Below are 19864 nucleotides of genomic sequence, written 5' to 3'. Positions count from 1 at the left end.
GTTCTTAAAGAAAAAGTAAGTTCCTAGCCTTCGTGGCTATGAAGAAAGCTTCATAATGTGACCCCAGTGCACCTAAAGCTCAAAAAGCAGAAGGCAAATAAAAAGAACACTAAATCTATTATTTTTACAGAATCTCAATCTCATGATTTTTGGTGAGCCTGTCTCATGATTTTTGAACATTTGGGATTGGCAATATTGGTGACGCTCAAAGGGCCCAAATCCACCAGGTCCCCAGCTGACTTCAAATACAGCTTTCAATATATCTGATACTTTTAAATCTCCAAACATCAGAGGTTTCAGGAGAGACCTGGGTCAGGACTCCTGTATTCTGTTCCAAGTTTTGGGCAGGACCAATGCTACCGATCAGAGAATGACACAGAGCTGGACCTTACCCTGTCACAGATTCCATGTTCTACCTTGGGTAAGGCACTTCAGCCCCTCTCCCTCCCCCCCACACCCCTGCTACAGTGCCCCCATTGTAGAATGGAGGTAATATAAACCCACCTTTGTAAAGTGCTTTGAGATATCTCTCTCTCTATTTTATATATATATATATATATAAATAAAAAATTATGAAGACTTCACACCAACCTCATGCTAGTACATCCTACTTTAGGAACACCTAGACAGAGCAGCCTTTAATACAACAATGGATACTTTGGGTTGTACAGCAAGGACAGAGTTACACAGCAGTAAGAACATCAGCAGAGATCCCATGCACGGAGTCTAGTTCCCAGGGGTGTAGCGAGGGTGCATTGCTCCACAGTGCAGAAGGATCAAAGTCAAGATTTGCCACGCTGCTGAAGGCTGCGCAAGCCACTGAGGAGCTCCCTGCAGCCATACAGTATCAACTGCTTCTGATCAGAGGAGATATGCCAGCATGGGCAGGAGATGCATCACGTGCCATCATCTACTTCATCAAGGGCAGGAGGAAGACACAAACATAAGGTGCGGATTGGTTATTTGTGTAGAAGTGTGTAGTGAATGTTATGAAGATAAAACCACTCAGCCCCAACACTTGTATGTTAGACACATGAAGCCCTCCCTCCGCCCCGCCGAAACACATACACACACTTCCTTAGCAAATTTTTTGGAGGTGTGAGGGCAGTTGTGGGGAGATGCTGAAAATTCCTTTACTATAAAGCTGAAAATGAGATAGGAGGGGAATATTGCATTGTATTGTCACAGACCTGGACACTCCCCAGGCTGCTGTATTTGGATCCCAAGCCAAGCCAACTCTGGATCCTGCACTCTAAGCCTTTTGAGTGAGCAGCATCCAGGGTCTGACTCTGGCCTCCAAGGGTGCACAATTCCTAGCTGATGATCCTTCATAGAAATGGGCCCCCAGTGTCTAGGTGACCTAGTCCCCAAGACCAGCACTGAATACAATACCCCCACCCTCCAAATCTCTCAATAGCTTAAGCACATCCCTTCACAGACCTCCACCCTCATGCATGCTCTCTCTAATTTACTCTTTGGTCCTTCAGGGACATGCAACAGTTAAAAGCAAGGCACTCTGAGGCTTTGCAAAGTAACAACTTAAACACACACACATAATTCCTAGAGACTTAAAGATCTATGCAAAACCAACAAAACCTGCATGCAAAAATCTCTCCCTCTGGTGTCCTCACTGATCCAAGAAGCCTTTGGGTTTTGGTCAGTCCTTTCAGGGTCCCAGGACACTCCTCTTCTCCTGCACAGCCTTCAGATTGTTGTGGGGTAGACAGAGACAATCTCTTTCTCGCTTGTTCAAGTCCAGCAATCCAGTAGTTCCCCCTTACCTCAGAGAGTATGTGTCTTTTTAACAGCTGCTTCTAACACCTCTCTCTGACTTTTCCTTTTCTGCTGGTGCTGAATTTCCACTGCTCCAACCACCCTCCCTGAAGACAACAAATAACAACCAGTTCCTTCAGCTTGGCCAATTTCTTTAGCATATCCATGGTATTGCCAGGGCAAAAGACCTTCCACATTAACAACTACTTTGATTGTTCTCTAGCTTCTTCCAAACCAGGAATGTAATGTGTATGACTAGGGCTAGTCAGGAATTTTTCCATAACACTTGGTTGGAAAATGCCAGTTTGTCAAAACTGGACCTTTTCACAGAAAGCTATCACTTTCTATTAAAATGTTGTGGGGAAGATTTTTTAAGGTCCAGGATAGTTGGTTTTGGTTTTTGTTTTTTTGGGGGGGGTGGGGAGGGGAGAGAGAGACACGGACGGACGCTTAGGATTTCACCTGAGGTGTGACAGACAAGGTTCAAGTCCCTGTTTCACCTCTGGCAGATGTCTCCTACATCCCAGGGGAGAAACCTGGCCACCAGGCTACTGGCTGGAGTGAGAGGGTCTCTATCTCCCCTCTTTTTCACAAATTTTTCGAAAGGGCTTGTTTTCGTTCCACACTGAATGAAAACAAGTGACAAAATCTCAAATTTTCACAGAACAGAATTCTTGTTTTCTAGCCAGTCCTATGTGTGACATAATCCCTGTCAGCACATGGCTGATTTTAATGCACACTGAGAGTTCAAGTTATACACAGAATTCATAAAATCTGTCAGAACTCATACGCTGTACTTAGACCTATTCCCTAAACTGTCACATGTGTCTTTGCTATATTTTGGCCTGTTTGATTGAGATAGATTAGCTAGAGATACACTGTGAGGAATAAAAGCATTCTATAAACGCAATCTCAAAGCACTTTACATAGCTAGTTAAGCATAAGGGACCATTGTGATCATCTAGTCTGACCTCCTGTATAATAGGCCATTTAACTTCCCCCAAATAATTCCCAGAGCATGTGCCTTTTAGAAAAGCATCCAATCTTGATTTTAAAATTGTCTGTGATGGAACACTCTCCCCAACCCCTGGTAAATTGTTCCAATGGCTAGTTACTCTCGCCATTAAAAATGTACATCTTATTTCTAGTCTGAATTTGTCTAGCTTCAACTTCCAGACATTGGATCATGTTATACCTTTCTCTTCTAGACTGAAGAGCCTACTATGAAATTTTTGTTTCCCCATGTGAGTACTTGTAGACTAATCAAGTCACCTTTAATCTTTTCTTTGTTAAGTTAAATAGATTGAGGTTCTTGTGTCTGTCACTATAAGGCAAGTTTTCTAATCCTTTAATCATTCTCATGGTTCTTCTCTGAACCCTCTACAATTTATCAACATCCTTCTTGAATTGTGGGCACCTGAACTGGACACAATATTCCAGCAGCGGTTGCATCAATGCCAAATACAAAGACAAAATAACCTCTCTAGGTGTACTCAAGACTCCCACGTGCATACATCCCAGAACCGCATTAGCTCTTTTGGCTACAGTATCATCATGGGAGCTCATGTTCAGCTGATCATCCACCATGACCCCCAAATCTTTTTCAGAGTCACTGCTTCCCAGGACAGAGTCCCCCATTGAATGAATAGCCAAGTTTTATGAATGGGGAAAACTGAGGCACCGAGGCCATAAGGGACTTACCCAAGTTCACACAGCAGGTCAGTGGCAGAGTCAAGAACAGAACCTAGGTCTCCCAACTTTCAGATTCACATACAGTGCCCTGGAACCAGCTGTCTAGGCATAACTGCATATTACATTCCCCTATTGTCTAATTATAGTAATCCTACTTATGTTATAGAAATACATGTTTTACACAAACCCAAACTCCCATCTGACCTTTGCATGGGTCCTAAATTTGTACTTTTAAGTGCACATTACACTTCATTAGCTTCTCGTATGTGTTTTCACATGGCATAACAGCAGCAGAGCCTCTGAGCCAAGCCCTGGAAAAGACGGCAACTTTAAATAGCCTCTTTGTCTTGCTTTTCCTTGCTGAACTGTTGTACATATTTAGCATCAAGTTTCAATTTGATCAGAGACCCAGAAATAGAGACAATGGGGGGGATGAATTTCAGTATCGCTTCACTGTAAAGCACCCTCCGCCTTCCCCCACCACCCTACACGCTTTTAAGAGTTTGAAAATATCTCTTGTTTAGAAATATTTGGGGACCAGCTGGCTCAGAGTCAGTAACTGGAGACACCCTTTCACTCTTAAATGACCACTTCAAACCCAGACCACGTCAACAGCGAGTGGAATTTGTCGTCTTCTTGCCTACATAAAATGGTTAACTGGGTGACTAGGAATTGGACTAGGCCCCCAAGTCCACATCCAAAAAGCCACCACACTAAGCCCCCGTGCTGGCAGCATCAAACCAAGCTGCTCTCACACCCACAGAGATGGCCTCTCCAGGGATGAGACACATTGGTAATGGGGAGGCCTCTGGGGGGAAAGCTGGAACTGGCGATGGTAGGAAATGTTAGCATATTATGAGTTTTGTCTCACAAGCCCAATGCCCAGCTGTCAGCAGAGCCATTACAAAGTGTGTCAGCTCACCGGGTGGACAGTGTTTGTTCCAAGAGTATCCCGAGGCTCACTGTCAGGGAATGACAAAGTAATGGTAGTGACCACGCAGCTGTGAGTAACTCTTTAGCATGGGATATTCCAAAGCACATGCAGCAGGTTCCATATGGAAACAATGCAGATGGAGCATCTAGGGGTTCAGAAAACTTAGTCCATACACACTTCAAATAGATGTGGGACAGCAGGTTTTTGAAAGGATACAAAATGTAGGCAAAAAGAAAAGGAGGACTTGTGGCACCTTAGAGACTAACAAATTTATCTGAGCAATGTCATTAAATGCATGCAGTATTCCCCTCCACCCAATATTCTTCAAACATGCTGCTCAATCATCTCTAAAAATGTGCCCAGTGTTACCATTTAAAATATAGTCCCCCAATATTTTAAGTAGAATGGAAGTTTATAGACTGATCTATTGTACTTCCATGCATAAAGAAGCCTTGGAAGAAACAAATAGTATATGCACACACATATACACCATAAAATGAGTGATTGGACTCAAAGTATGGTTGGGTTCTTCATGCTTAACATGAATAGAGCTGATCTATTTTTAGCTCTATTGACATTGTCCCCTGGAGCCTAATGTGGGCAGGTTAGCTCCAAACTGAGCTGGTGTTAATCCACACAAGACCAACAAAGCATGACACGCACTGTGTGGGGGAACTGATTGTTGTACAGAATGTTTTGGCATCAGGGTTGACTGGCTTGGAACAAGACGTATGGCATTAAGGACACAACGTGGGCGAATAACCCCACTCAACATCTCTGGCTGAATGTATCAGGAGTTGCAGGTTACCAGCCAAAATTGTTTTTAAATACCATGAAATATCCAGTTATTATTGCACCAGCCACCATCTGGACAGATCAGCTAGGTAAGGACAGGACAGAATTTGAGCCCGTTGTCCCCTCTCTCTGGGCAGCAAAGACATTCAAAGTAATAAGGCAATAAAAATCAGCCTAACAGCCAAGCTTCCGCTTCACAGACAGAATCCGATTCTCAATGCAAAACCCAGCCAGCTGTTTTGCTGGGGTTCGGTGCCACCGAGCCCCAGAATCCACTTCCACCTTTGATTTGGGCTGCACAGGACAGAGTCAAGTGGAACATTCGCCTTTTGGTAGCGTGATCCTCCTGTTTCCACAGCACCAGGGCCCTGAAGGAGACTCTAAAATCACTGCTAGTTCATTCATGGATTTATTCTTCCAAGCACTGGCTAGAGGGGAGGGAGTGATTCTGCCTGGAAGGAAACATTTGATGGAATTCCAACTCTGCAAACTAGAGCTGGGCCCAAGGCAACCCTGCCAGCCATGTGATTCCAGAAACATTAGAGGGGCTTCATCTCTAACTTCCCACCGTGCTAGGCTCCTCGGCATTCTCCCAACACACTTCCATGGCAGGACAGTCCAACACATCCTCATCCGCACAGCTAGATGAGCTCCAAGCAGCTGTCAGTCTTGGTTGGGCAGGGGTTAGCCAGGCTCTCAGGAGTAAGATTGTGCCACCCATCCAATAACAAGGTAGAGGAATGTGTCACCCTCTTGCTCATAGTTGTTTTAAGTGACAACCACACCATGAGAGGCCCCAACACAAGGCTTGGAGCCACAGGGCAATAAGCACCCCCAGGCTGGGTGGTCAGTGGGTTACAGTGACAGGAAGGTGGCTCAGGTCTGAGACCTGCCCCTGTGCGCATAGCAGGCCAACCATTCCTGGGGGCAGGACGAGAGATGGCTTTTGAGGAATTTGGCGGTGACTCTCATTGCAATAAGAAAAACAAAGCTCAACACTGGTTAGAACCCATGGCCTTATAGGACTCCACAGTGGTTAGACACTTTGACAATGGGGACAGGACTCAGTTAACAGAGACCCCCAGCCACCAGTGCTTTCAGAGCAGCAGGATCTGAATTGTGTGTGGCAGCATTCCCAGCGACCACAGCATGCAGCAACGGCACCCAAAATTACCACTGGCAGGTTTCCTATCCACTGCCAAAGTGACTTTAGGTTCCAATACCTACTCCTATTTCCCCCCTCACTTTCTTCCCAGAAAGAGCTAGTAGGGCACTGAGAAAACGAGTACTTGTGGCACCTTAGAGACTAACAAATTTATTTGAGCATAAGCTTTCGTGAGCTACAGCTCACTTCATCGGATGCATTCAGTGGAAAAAAGGCAGCAACAGTTTACACAGGCCTCTCAGTACAGGATTGCCCCTCCCTCCATCCATCAGGTGTCCCCCCTGGCTGCAGGCTTGATGCCTTCCCAAGTCTGGCTCCATTGCTCATTTCCTGTCCTATAAAGGGAGACAGCACCAGCAACAGCAAATATTCCAAAGTCCCCAGTGATTTTACCAGCCAGAATTTTCAGCGGCCTAGTAAGTACGGTAACTTGATTTAAATGACCCAACAACCAGCATTACATTCCGGCTCAAGCTGAGCCCTTGCAGAAGCAGTAATGTGAGTGAATGGAAGGTTAATATATTACTCAAGGGGGGGAATGGGGAAAATAAGAATCATACAGAAATATCTTTTGTCCCACGCCTTTGCTACCCAGAATAAACGGGGCTGGGCCAAGACATTGTTCCCAGAGCATGTAGACACAGTGGGAGCTAAGCACACCACACTGTCTACAAAGGATAGAAAGAAGAGGCTGCTGTTATGATGCTTTCCGTGACTTTTCTGCAGGCTAGCTTGGAAAAGCACAGTGTCCCAAACTGTTCAGAAAAGCAAACACCCAGTGGAACTCAGTTTGAGACAATTCAAAGTTACACAGCTTTCACGGCTGGACCTAAGATCTAACAGACATGTACTTGCCAGTCTGCTCATGTTCCAATCCAGAGGCTCAAGATGAAACTGCAGGAAGCAGGCCAGTCAGTGTCAGAGCAGAGTCAGCATGCAGGTCGCCTTCTGCAGTACCTTTGTGGCCCCATAGCTCAGCCCAGTGTCTTTGGAGTTGGTATTCTTAGGGCTGCAAGATCACTTCAGCATCATTTAGCAAACACTGTGGAGTGCCTTTTAAATAATTTTTTACACCTACTGAGCGGCCGTCTGGTCTAATGGAACATGCATGGGACTAAGAGCCAGGAACTCCTCAAGAGCTAGCCCTGCCTCTGCCCCGACTTGCTGTGTAACTAAATTACTTGCGTCTGAATTTTCAGTAGCTTGGACATTCACAAATAGCCACCGGGTCCAAGCGAGAGCTGGGCACAAAGCCGGGCACCTGGCTAATCCAAAGTTGCTCAGCACCCAATGACAGGGTAGGGGACTGGCTTCCAAACAGGGGCTGATCTGGGTGCTCAGAAACTAGTCACATCAGAGGCAGGACAAGCCAGGAAATGCTGTTTAAGAAGGTGATAACTCTGCAGCTCTTCACTGACAGCATGTGTACCCCAACGACAGGTACACACAACATAAGGACCCCACACACACTGGGAAAAGAGGATTTATTAGGGGTTTGTAGGGTTAGTAAAGGGAAGGAGGGAAGAGACAAAATTGGGGTAGGGAACTGGGGAAGAATGGGGGGGGAGACATCAGGGTTTGCGGAGAAGATCACCTAGGGGTTGGAGGACAGCGTCAGAAAGAGGCTGCACAGTTCAGTCAAAATGCAACAGTGAGCTACACAAAGAGGGCTACAGAAGCCATAGGTTCTCAGAAAGGAGAAATTGATTTAAAGGATGTGTGTGAAACAGAAGCAGCCTCACTCCTCCTGCCCAGAGCTCATAAGGGATTCAATAGAGGAACATGCCTCAAACACCCGGACAAGCCATTGTCAGATGGATCCATCTAGAAGAGCAGTTCTCCAACTTAATTGTACCGCAACCCCCTTCTGACAAAAAAATTACTACACGACCCCAGGAGTGGGAACCAAAGCCTGAGCTTGCCGCCCTGGGTTGGGGGGTGGGAGGGGGAGCCAAATCCCAAGGGCTTCAGCCTCATGCAGGGAGCATGTAACCTGAGCCCTGCTGTGCAGGGCTGAAGCCTTTGGGGCTTCGGTCAGCCTCAGGCAGTGTGGCTCAGGCTTCAGCTTTGGCTCCAGCCCCCAGCAAATCTAACGCCTGCCCTGTTGACCCCATTAAAACGGGGTCATGACTCACAATTTGAGAACCCCTGATTTAGAAGAACTGTACACAAGCACTAAGAAGAGAAGAGACAATGGGATGGGTTAGGAAGGTTTAGATGATACATGCCTTACATTTCAGAGGACTTCACAATAGTGTGACTGGGATAAGAATGCAAATTCTGTTTTCCATAGATTTGCAGCAAACATCATGCAGGTCAAATTAGAAGCTGAATTATTTCTCAGCCCCTCCCCCTGTACTCTAGCCCTGGGTTCCCCACATAGCCCTGCCAATGAACCTCAATCCTGACCTGGAACACCACTGGGACATGCACCTCTGAAGAGAAGTCATAGATCAAGCCCAACTGTGGGGTAATTCTTACACTGACACAGAGGGTCAAATCCAGCTCCTCTTATTCACGCAGCACTCCCACTGCATAAGACGAACAGAATCTGACTCAGAATATGAAGTAATTCAGAAATGTCCTGACACAAAAGTGTTCTTGACATTCAGCAGGATTTTTGTCCACTGCTCCTCAGAAAGCAGGTGAGATGCTGGATTAGTTCAGTTGCTTTGAAGGAAAGATTTGGAACTAAAAGGATAACCCCCTCAATGTTACACAGAAGGTCAGAGATCTCACTGACCCTGTACTCTCCCTCAGAGGACTTTTCCTGTCAAAGTGGAGATTAACCCTTCAAGATTTGGAGACCTCCTGCAAGTTCCACTCAGGAAGTTAAAGCAGACATTGGGACTCCCATCAGAGTCAGGTGGCACCACAGACAACAGACAAGCACCCAGCTCTCACTCTGAACGTCTGCATTCAGCCACAGAAGTGAGTTTGTCCCGTCAGTCAGCATCCTGCACCAGAACTTCACTCCTACTCCCAATGGCACAAGTCAGCACCTCAGCAGCAGACAGGCTAAGAAGGAGCAATTAAACATCAGCCTGAGCTGTCCAGAAACAGGTAATCAAATGGTTGGTTTGTATTAGTTGCACAGCTAAACAGTCTTGGGCCATCAACTTTTGAAGCCTAACCCCTGATCCCCAAAGAGAAAAACTTCCCTCTCACCTTCACTATATCCAGCCCACCCACACACACAGTGAATGGACAAGGGATGAGAATCCAGCTTTACTGCTAGACCATGATCCATCCTCAGTGGCTACTTTTTACTATATCCCACTCAGATACAAGGCACAATTTGATATTAGAGGATTTTCTTCTTGGTAGTTATTTGCCTTAGGTTTGATTATGCTCATTTCCTCAAGCACTGGGTTTACAGCATCTTTTTCCGGGCCTTCACTGTTCTCTGTATCTTTACAGTTACGAGGGAGCAGAATTGAATTTCTAACTGCAGGCTGCTCTCTAGTGGGGAATGTGCCCTCCTGCAGGCTAGGGAAAAAAAAAAGTCTCTACACTGTAAGTCAGGCCTCCATGTTCACTCCCAATAAAAAGCTCTGGAAGGTAGAAGTGTGATGATTGCCCTATTGCTCTGGGGCAAAGTCACAGTTATGGGATTGAAGCTGAAGGATGTAGGCAGCGAGAGAGAGAGAGAGAGAGAGGAATTCTGTAGAATGGTTAAGGAGTAATAGGTTAGAATCATAGAAATGTAGGGCCGTGAGGGACCTTGAGAGATGATAAAGTCCAGCCTTCTGCATTGAGGTAGGACCAAGTAAACCATCCTTGACAGGTGTTTGTCCAACCTATTCTTAAAAGCCTCCACTCATGGGGATTCCACAACCTCCCTGAGAAGCCTATTCCAGAGGTTAGCTACTCTTATCGTTAAAAAGATTCTCCTAATATCTAACCTGAATCTCCCTTGCTGAAAATTAAGCCTATTACTTCTTGTCCTGCCTTCAGTGGAAAGGGAGATCAGTTGATCACCGTCCTCTTCATAACAGCCCTTAACATATTTGAAGACTTATCAGGTCCCTCCTCAGTCTTCTTTACTCAAGACTAATATGCCCAGTTTTGTTTCTTAACTTTTCCTTATAAATCAGATTTTCTAAACCTTTTATCATTTTCGTTGCTCTCCTCTGGACTCTCTCCAATTTTTCCACATCTTTCCTAAAGTGTGATGCCCAGAATTGAACACAGTACACCAGCTGAGGCATTAATTAATCCATTATAACACCCAGACCCTTTTCTGCAGTATTACCAGTGATTCCCCATTTTGTAGTTGTGCATTTGACTTTTCTTTCCTAAGCATAGTACTTTGCACTTGTCTTTATTGAATTTAATCTTGTTGATTTCATACCAATGCTGCAATTTGTCAAGATTTTGAATTCCAATCCTGTCCTCCAAAATGCTTGCAACCCTCCCAGTTTGGGGTCATCCTCACATTTTATAACCATACTCTCCACTCCATTATCCAAGTCAATATTTTCATTAAATGATTAGCACCAGACCTAAGACTGGTCCCTGCTGAACCCCACTAAATACACCCTTCCAGTCTGCCAGCAAACCATTGATAATCACTCTCTGACTACAGTCTTTCAACCAGATGTGCACACACCTTATAGTCATTTCATCTAGACGGCATTTCCCTAGTTTGCTTATAAGACTGTCATATGGGACTGTGTCAAAAGCGGTTACTAAAAATCAAGATATATCATGTCTACCGTTTCCCCTTTCCACTAGGCCAGTAACCCTGTCAGAGAAGAAAATTAGGTTGCTTTGGCATGATTTGTTCTTGACAAATCCCATGCTGGCTATTTCTTATCATATCATCCTTTGGGTGCTCACAAACTGATTGCTTAATAATTTGATACAGTATCTTTTCAGGTATTGATGTTAGGCAGACCGGTCCATAATTCCCCAAGTGCTCTTTGTTCCCCTTTTCAAAGATAGGTCCTAGGTCTGTCCTTCTCCAGTCCTCTGGGACCTTGAAGATAATTGCTAATGGTTCTGCGATTGCTTCAGCTAGTTCCTTAAGTACCCTCCAGGGTTTCTCAAATGCGGCCACTGTCGCTGCATGTGGCCACCAGAGCCTTTCCTTGCGGCCACAGCCATCTGGGCTGTGATGGGGGAGGGGCCCCCGCAAAGCAGTGGCCCCTCTCCCAGAGCCACCAGCAGTGGTTGGGCCTTGCCCCCCTCCAGAGAGAGAAACTCTGGAGGTGCAGACAGCTGGTGAATTCCCCACTTTCCCAGGAATAGCAGTGGCAGGCTTCAGCCACGGGGCTTCGGGCTCTGTCCATCCGGTGGCAAGCTCTGGTTCCAGGCTCCAGCCCCAGGCTCACCACCCCCGCCGTCATCCCTAGGCCCCGCTCCCTGCCCACCTCCCCATTCAGGACTTAAATTTGTCCCAGGGCTTGCCAAGGCTGAGTAAGTCTGCTGTGAAAAGTGATATGAACAAACATACAAATATCACTTTTCACAGCCGAAGACTTACCAGCTAGCAAGTCTTACAAGAAGAAAAAAGCACAACCAAAAAAGCAAAAGAAACAACAACAAAAAGACAAGAACATGCAAAGCGCCTTATTTGTGTTTCTATTCCGTTTAGGTCCAGTAAATAATAGAGACAACTGTATATTATTTTTATTACTGAGTCTGAAAAAAACCCAAACCCTACATAAATAAATTACAATGTTTTGGACATGTATGTGTGCATATTTATTTGCTTTTCCAAAAGGTAATTAAGTATTTTAGGAAAAACTGTCAGCACGGCCACCAGCAAGAGTTGTTGGTTGCACTGAGGCCACCAAAATACTTGTTGTGAGAACTCCTGCCCTAGGGTGAATTTCAGGAGGCCTCGCAGACTTGAATACATCTAAATATTCTTTAACTGATTCTTTCCCTATTTTGGCTTGTGTTCCCCTTGCTGTTCATATTAATTATGTTGAGTATCAAGTCACCATTAATTTTTTTAATAAAGGCTGGAGAAAAATAGGCATTAGATACCTCAGCCTTCTTGATGTCATCAGTTATAGGCTCTCCTTGCCCGCTAAGTACAAGGCCAACACATTCCTTCATCTTTCTCTTGCTTCTCATATATTTATAGAACCTCTTCTTATTGCCTTTTATGTCCCTTGCTAGGTGTAACTCATTGTGTATCTTAGTCTCTCTGATTTTGTCCCTATTCTTTTGCACACCTCCTTGGCAATTCATCAACATTTCCACTTTTCGTAGTATTCCTTTTTGATTTTCATGTCATTAAAGAGCTCCTGATGGAGCCGAATTGTCCTGTCACTATTCTTTCTATCTTTCCTTCACATCCGGGCAGTTTGCTGTTGTGCCTTTAATGCTGAATAATGGGAGGAGATGAAGGTGAGAGAAATTAGGCTGAACAACAGGAAAGTTTCCTACCACGCAACCATATGAGACTGTGGAAGAGTCACTCACGGGAAGCGTTGGGAGCCTCAGCTCCTGAAGCCATTTGGAAGTGACTGGAGCTGTTGAAGGTCTAATCCTCTCTTAGCCAGGACTTGGAGAAAAGCTCAGCTAAGGCCTTTCTGCAAACTCTACCTGGTAAGATTCTATGACTGGGAGAACAGTCCTGCCCTGACACAGGGGCCTGTGAATAAACACAACACTAGAGAGCAGCCCAAGCTCCACAGACTGGATCCAGATCTAACTTCCTTAGACGGAGAGTTTTTGGATCTGTAGGTTGAATCTGGGACCATCCCCATTTTACACAAATATCCCCCTGGAATTCTTCTGAACATAGCCTAATGTAACATACCAGCTGGGTGCAGTGCATAACAATGAGTGTGATGTGTCCCACCAGTGGCCGGGCCCAAGGAGAGTGTAAGGGTTCCATTTGTATTACCCTATCAAGTAAGTGGTAGAAGCCTGTGTTGTTGGAAGGAAGAACTAGGGTTCCAGTCCCAGCTCCTGGGTGTGTCTACATTAGAGAGATTTATGGGACAGTAACTTGTGTGCATTGTCTGCATTTTGTCATTTATCATTCTATATTGACAGTGACAATTCAACTCGGTTATGTAGCAAAGTCGTCGTGCCCACCACCTCACTGATTTTATAACGTCACACTCTCAGATCCTCCAGGAGATTGATTCCCAGTATGTCCTGCTTTCTACCAAACTAGAAACCCAGAAATAGTGCCGCCCCCTCCCTCCATCTCCCTCTCGATGTCATTATATCCAGTTCTGTCTGAAACCAGAAAATGCAGAGGAGCACATTAAATAAATAGCCCAGCAAAAGCTACCCAAACTTATTTTGAGTTTCATAAGTGGCTTGAGATCAGTTTGAGCTTTGGCCACAAGTTCCCATCAGTTCTCATTTTACCCAAACCATATTACTTAAGCTTACAGCTCAGAGTGACTGGCAGCTGTAACAACAACACACTTGCTATTATAAAAGAAATTAAATATTTTCTCTCATATCCTGGAAGGAAATTAGCCCTTACAGTGAGGATTACCATACATAGAAGAGCTGAGAAAGTCAATACCCTAGAGCCTTCAAACCATTGACATTTTTCATTTCAAAACAAAGAAAAACCTCAGCAGGCAATTTCACCAGGTAAGGCTTTCTAAATGGAAAGAGATAAAAACAACAGCTAATATTATCCCCCTGACAACTGGTTGGCCAAGCCGATGCCATAGGCTGCCTGGCCAGGCCAGTAGAAAGAAACCATATGACAAAAACCACCTGTAACTTCACTTGAAATAAAAGTTGTTATAAATCATAAAGTATAAACATCTTCAAAGCCAGTCAAGTGTCAGAGGACAATAAATGGATTTGTTTAGAATATCTGTGTTTAGCATAAAAATCAGGAAAAATCTTATTTTCAGCTTCAGTAAAGTTCAGCCAAAACTATTTAGTGCTTAACAAACCAGAGAGATCATAACAATCACAGAAGCATGTCTGAGAAAACACAGAGGCTAGTTTAGAACCCACTCCTGCAAACACTTTCCAGTCTCATTGAAGTCAATGGAACAATAACAAGCACTATGACCCCCTGTGAGTGTTTATAAGATCTGGTTCCAAGTATGGACAATCCACAAACTCTCTGCATCAGTCTTAGAATTTACACACACTAACTATAAAAAGGAACTTCAGCTGAGACCGGCATGATCTATTGGCCAGAGCACAGCACTGGAAGCCAGGAACTCCTGGGAGCATGCACACTCCCGGGGAGAAAGCACATGCCCCAAACTGTGCACACTCAGAACGACAGCCCAGGATCATCCCAGAGATGTGTTCAGCAAACACGCCAAGCACAGCAAGGAAGATGTGGAGCTAGTCATGTGTGACAAGGCTAAAATAGAATCTACTACAAAGGAATACAGTATAGCAACCTCTCCAAGCATGAGAAGGCTAAACAGCTACCCAGACATGAATGCTTTGGTAAACAAGACCCCATGTCCTATTCAGCACATTAGACCTAAGTTATGCAGCAGCATCTCAGGAATTACGTGGTGGGGATCCCACAAACCCTCACTGCCACTCAAGTCTAGTCCGAGCCATACAATGCTCCTTATTTTCTATTTAAGGCCATTTATTTCACGCTGTCCCGACTTGAAATTTTCAGCAAGTTGCAGATTATTGTACTAACAAGGCAAAACTGCCCCACAGAAGTTGTTAAAAGAAAAATTGGTGGTTTGAGCACGGGAGTAGGGGACAAGTGGGATTTTTGGCACTCAGGAAGGTGTGGCGGCTGGTTTGGGTTAGTGAAACTCAGGATGCAGCTGAGGCTTTTTGGGGAAGAGATTCATTTGGTCTTTCCACTCCCCTTACTGGGTAAGGGGGAGGTGATTTTACATTTGAGAGGAGAAGGGGATTTGAATTCTTTGTTCCCCAACTTTTCACAGCAATTAATTATCCCTCCGTACCCTACATCAATACCGGCTACAACATCCAACAATGACAATTGTGCACATTAACCTATTTCTGCTAAAATGATAAGGAATTAAGTAGTTAACATTGACATCTAAATTATCATAGTTTGGCATCAGAGTTAATATTCCAGAAATATGAATAGGGCAGGTCACACCTCTCTGAGCTTTTCTTTTAGGTGGTCTAAAGACTCAATAGCATCAGTTAATGTTTTGAAGGATATTTTCACAACCAGAAGGGCTAGACACTTGGATTTTTAACTGAAAACAGATTATGAAGCACAGTTATGTATTAATTGTAAAATAACCTTCAGTTACACAGCAATGTAATTACATTACACATATGTTCCTAATAGTAACTAATCAGCCCAAAGCAAGTACACTGCCAGCAGCCCACACGAAAAAACACAAGCCCACTGAAAAACAAACAAACAAACAAACAAACAAAACCAAAGCCAGCATTTGTCCAGAGTGTCAGCTGGTTAGCAACTTGATTAGCATTTAATCCTCAAACTGCCAGCAACACCCTGTGTGGGTCCCCTCCTTTGATATATATAAAATACACTCTCATGCTCAACCTTGCTCAGCACAGTTTGGGATAGCAATAACTAGTCTGAAAAAGGGATCCAAGCCACAAACAATTTGTACCTTCCCTCCCCCGACTTTTTTTTTTTTTTTAAGGTGGTGGTGGGGGGGGAGTGTTACACGCTCAACTTCCAAACTTACTGCAGCTTCAGGCTGACCAGACAATCACCTGCTGTACTGCACACTTCTTGAGGGAGGGGGCAGAAATGATCAGGCTGCCTCTTCTCCTGAGATCAAGCCCCTTTTTCCTGTTACAGTAGATGGCACTCAGTACCAGCAGCATGCTGCCTAACGTGGGGAGGGAGTGCAGACCAGCGCAACATTTCTGTCTTTTATCTGGGAAGTGAACAGTACAGCTTCTCTTGAGTGATTTATACCACGTTCCTCATTACAAGATCCAAATGCCCTTCTCTCCCCCTCGTACACTATCCTGCATGGAAGGTCGGATCACGGAGTCTTACAGTTCAAGATCAGCAACTGCCATTACACATTCATAGGAGAATCTCATGCATTTTATTTACATCACATTGCTGTCATATTTCTGATAGCAAAAGAACAGTTATAATTTTTTCTGAGAAAGAGGGGGAAGACAAACAAGTTCATTAAATCTATTTAAGGAAGTCAGTAAACAACATCAAGGACATAAAAAACTGACTATTTAATATTAAATATCAGGAGAGGGGAGTTGGTAACTGAGCATTATTTAAAAATTCACCTAAACTAGATGTTATACATCTGCCCAATGCTTGACTAAGTGACAAGGTGGGTGAGGTAATATCTTTTATTGGGCCAACTTTTGTTGGCGAGAAGTTGGTCAATAAAAGATATTACCTCACCCACCTTGTCTCTCTAATATCCTGGGACCAACATGGCTACAGCAACACTGCACAGAACTCTGTTATTCTAAATGCATTAGGAGCATACACAAGGCCTGAGGCCCAGGACGGGTTAATAAAAGACAAGTACTGCCTTGTTGAAACTTAACACAATAATAATAATTGAAGTCTTAATTTGCATTACCTAAAAATGGGTTGTATTACCACACAGGATTTTTCATGTTATGATGCACTAGTATTTTATAGTGGTTGGCTGAGCTCAGATACCAGCATCCTTTAAATCCAGCCAATCAGATGTCTCTCTATTGGCCTTAGCAGAACCATGGAAACAAGGGGGATGCAAAAAGGAAGCAGGCAGGATAATAAAAGCACTAAGAGATAACCTGGCACCCAATGACAAGGACACTGTTGACTGATTTGTCTTCTTAGATCATGCTTTACCAGTCTGAGTGAGCTTGGATTGGCAGAGAGCTTTGATGTGAACTGCTGTTTGAATCTCAGAGGGTGGATCTGGCAAAACTCTAGTATCCTGGGCAATAACTGCAGAGCAGAGTATACACAATTCCTAGGAGAGGGAAGTTGCAGTGCGGGGGAGGGAGGGAGATACAACTTTGATACTGTTACCATTAAGATAGATCAGGGACTCAAGCCACGTGACCCCCCACTGCCTGTCCAAATAAAGTTTGACAGGTGTACCACACCTTAGAGTCTAGCTACTTTAGGACACCGGACTTTTTAAAAGCGTTTTGAACTCCCTATATAGCTTATTTAATTTTAAAAATAAAACATTAATCCAAATAAAATAAGAAGCATTCCTACCCTTTCCATATTTATTACAATACCTTGAAAACCTCCACTTAAACCTAACAGGAAAGTCTGGAGTTTTTCAAACAATGAGGCAGATGTCAGGTCTCACTAACTGACCTGTCAGTGGTGGATTTCTGAGTGTCAACCAACAAACATCCTTTGGAAAACACTACAACATTTTTTTTTAAAAAAAAGTCAAAGAAATATACATGGGAAGAGCAATCTGAATTTGTTGATCTTTCCTTTCATTCTGTCTGAGGGTAGGCCAAATATCTTTCTATGGGCTCCCCTTATTTAAAATATATGCCCCAGATTTCCACGTTCAAATGCAACAGGTATTTGTTCCATTTCACTGATAAAAGAGGCTGGGCAAAAGCAGCGACACCCTGATACCCAGGGTGGGTGGGATGCACACGTTCTCCAATACACAGTACATTGCAAAACCCACGGCCCCCACTCACTAGCCAGGGCACGAACCCCACGGTCACCCAGGGCCCAGCACCACACCCCGGCACGGCTCGCCTGCAGTGGCAGCTGGGGTGGCCGCAGAGCCAGCACTGGGCACTCGGGAGGAGAACCGCGCTCCCCGCTGCGGTTGCACTCACCGAAGCGGATGCCCGGGCTCTGGCTGACGCTAAGGCGGCTTGCGGGCCCTGCAGGGACGGACTCGGCGTTCCCCATGGCTCCGGCTCCCCTCCTCTCTGTCACGCTCCTCCGTGGGGCGGGTCGCAGGGGCTGCAGGCGCTGGACGAAGCAGGGCGCGGAGCTCCGGGGCCTCTGGCACTTGGCAGCCTGGGGCTCTCCCGCCGGATCGCGCGTTCAAACCCCGCAGCCAGCCCGACACGTGGGATCGGCCTCCCACCTGGCTCCGGGACAAACCAATCGGCGAGGCCGGGCTGGGCAGCGCACCTGCCAAGCGGGCGGTCTGCAGGGAGAGCCCCGTTGGCGCACAGCCCGCCCACGCGTGACGCCCGGCCGCCGAGGCTGCGCGGGTACGGATAGGGGTGGGAGCAGCGTGGCTGGCTCAGGAGCTTGGGGGGCAGGAGCATTCCTCCGCCCCCAATCCGGGGGCTCTGCGGGCTGGCCGCGCGTGACACCCCGGGAGGGGGCCGGGCTGCAGCTCCTGCAGATTTTGAAATGTCCCAGGGCCCTGAGGGGGAGGGGTGCAGCCTGCCCTAGGATCCAGCTGTCCCTGCGAGGGGCTCTGGCTGGCATGGAGGCAGTAATACTGTACTACCCACCGCCAGGCTGCTGGAGCTCACCCGCACCAGCTGCATTTCCCTGGGCAGAAAGGGCGCTCCCGGATTCCCAGCCATGTATCTACTCCCCCACCTTCACCCCTACCCCCTGTCCTCCTCAAAAAGTCCATCTGCTTCTATGCATCTTGGTGGGGAGGGACCCTGCTCTCCCAGGGCCCTTGGCTGAAGGTGACCTGCAAAGAGAAACAATATCCACCTCCTGCCCTTCCTGTTTGTTTCATTTTTTCTGATGGACTAAGAGGCCTGGAAGTTTAAAAGAAGAAGGGGGTTGGGGGTCTGCTTTTCGTTTGCTCTGTATGAACTATAAATTCAGGTCCTCCCGGCCCTGACAGATCCCACAGTGCCTAGAGATCTAGAGAAATGGGTGGGAACACTTCAGCCAAGAGAGTGAAAGGGGAGCAATTGAAAGGAGGCTGGATTTGCAATCAGACTCTCAAAGGGAACAGCTTGGGAAGCACAGTCTGGGATTGAGGGCAAGTACCTGGATTTAGAAACCCCCTAGAAGTCTAAACTAGGACACCCCATCCTGGGCCTGGCCACTCACCCTGTACAGCCCTAGAGAGGAGCAGTATAGGGCTATTCTGCCACAGAGGGAAGCTTCCTAAACCCAGGATATTCCCCAAGGCCAGCTTTAGCCCTTTTATAGCTGCTGAGCTGCCATAGGAAGCCAGGGCTGGCCCAGAATCAGGGCTTTTATTTTTTATTAACACCTATTTAATATCAATGACCAATAAACATTTAGAGAAAAAAGTATTTATTAAAGATTTAACATCCCCTCCCTTCGATTAAAATGTGAGTGTTCACAATACACGTGCTTTGAGACCTCCAAAGGGTCATCAGGTGAGGTCAGCATGGACATGACTGATATCTCTAATCTAAATATCAAATAAAAAATATTTTAAATAGCCTTTCAGACCTTCCATCTTTATCATAAAGCTTTAAAAAGGCACAGTCCCATTTTAAAAAAAAACATTCTTTTGCCTTGTTAATATTCCTCCAATTAGTAGCATATGTGCTTAGTCTCAGGGCAGTGCCACCGTTTGTGGCCTAGAGAACCTATTAACAAACACTGCACAGAGGGCAACAGGGAGATCCTCTCAGAGGTCTGTTGGCTTTAAAAAACCCTC

The 19864-nt window shown here is 45.5% G+C and overlaps 1 protein-coding gene across 1 annotated transcript in view; it reads right to left on the bottom strand.

Moving 5' to 3' along the window:
* Positions 1 to 18346, bottom strand: part of NEURL1B (neuralized E3 ubiquitin protein ligase 1B) — a 212544-nt gene extending 194198 nt beyond the window's left edge. The window contains exon 1 of the mRNA XM_073358160.1: positions 18084 to 18346. Coding sequence (XP_073214261.1) covers positions 18084 to 18159 — 76 coding nt within the window. The 5' untranslated portion in view covers positions 18160 to 18346. The remainder of the gene's footprint in view (positions 1 to 18083) is intronic.
* Between the last annotated feature and the right edge of the window lie 1518 nt (positions 18347 to 19864).

Source organism: Lepidochelys kempii, chromosome 8 (assembly GCF_965140265.1).
Source record: "Lepidochelys kempii isolate rLepKem1 chromosome 8, rLepKem1.hap2, whole genome shotgun sequence".
NCBI lineage: Eukaryota > Metazoa > Chordata > Testudines > Cheloniidae > Lepidochelys > Lepidochelys kempii.
This window is presented reverse-complemented; position numbering and strand designations above follow the sequence as displayed.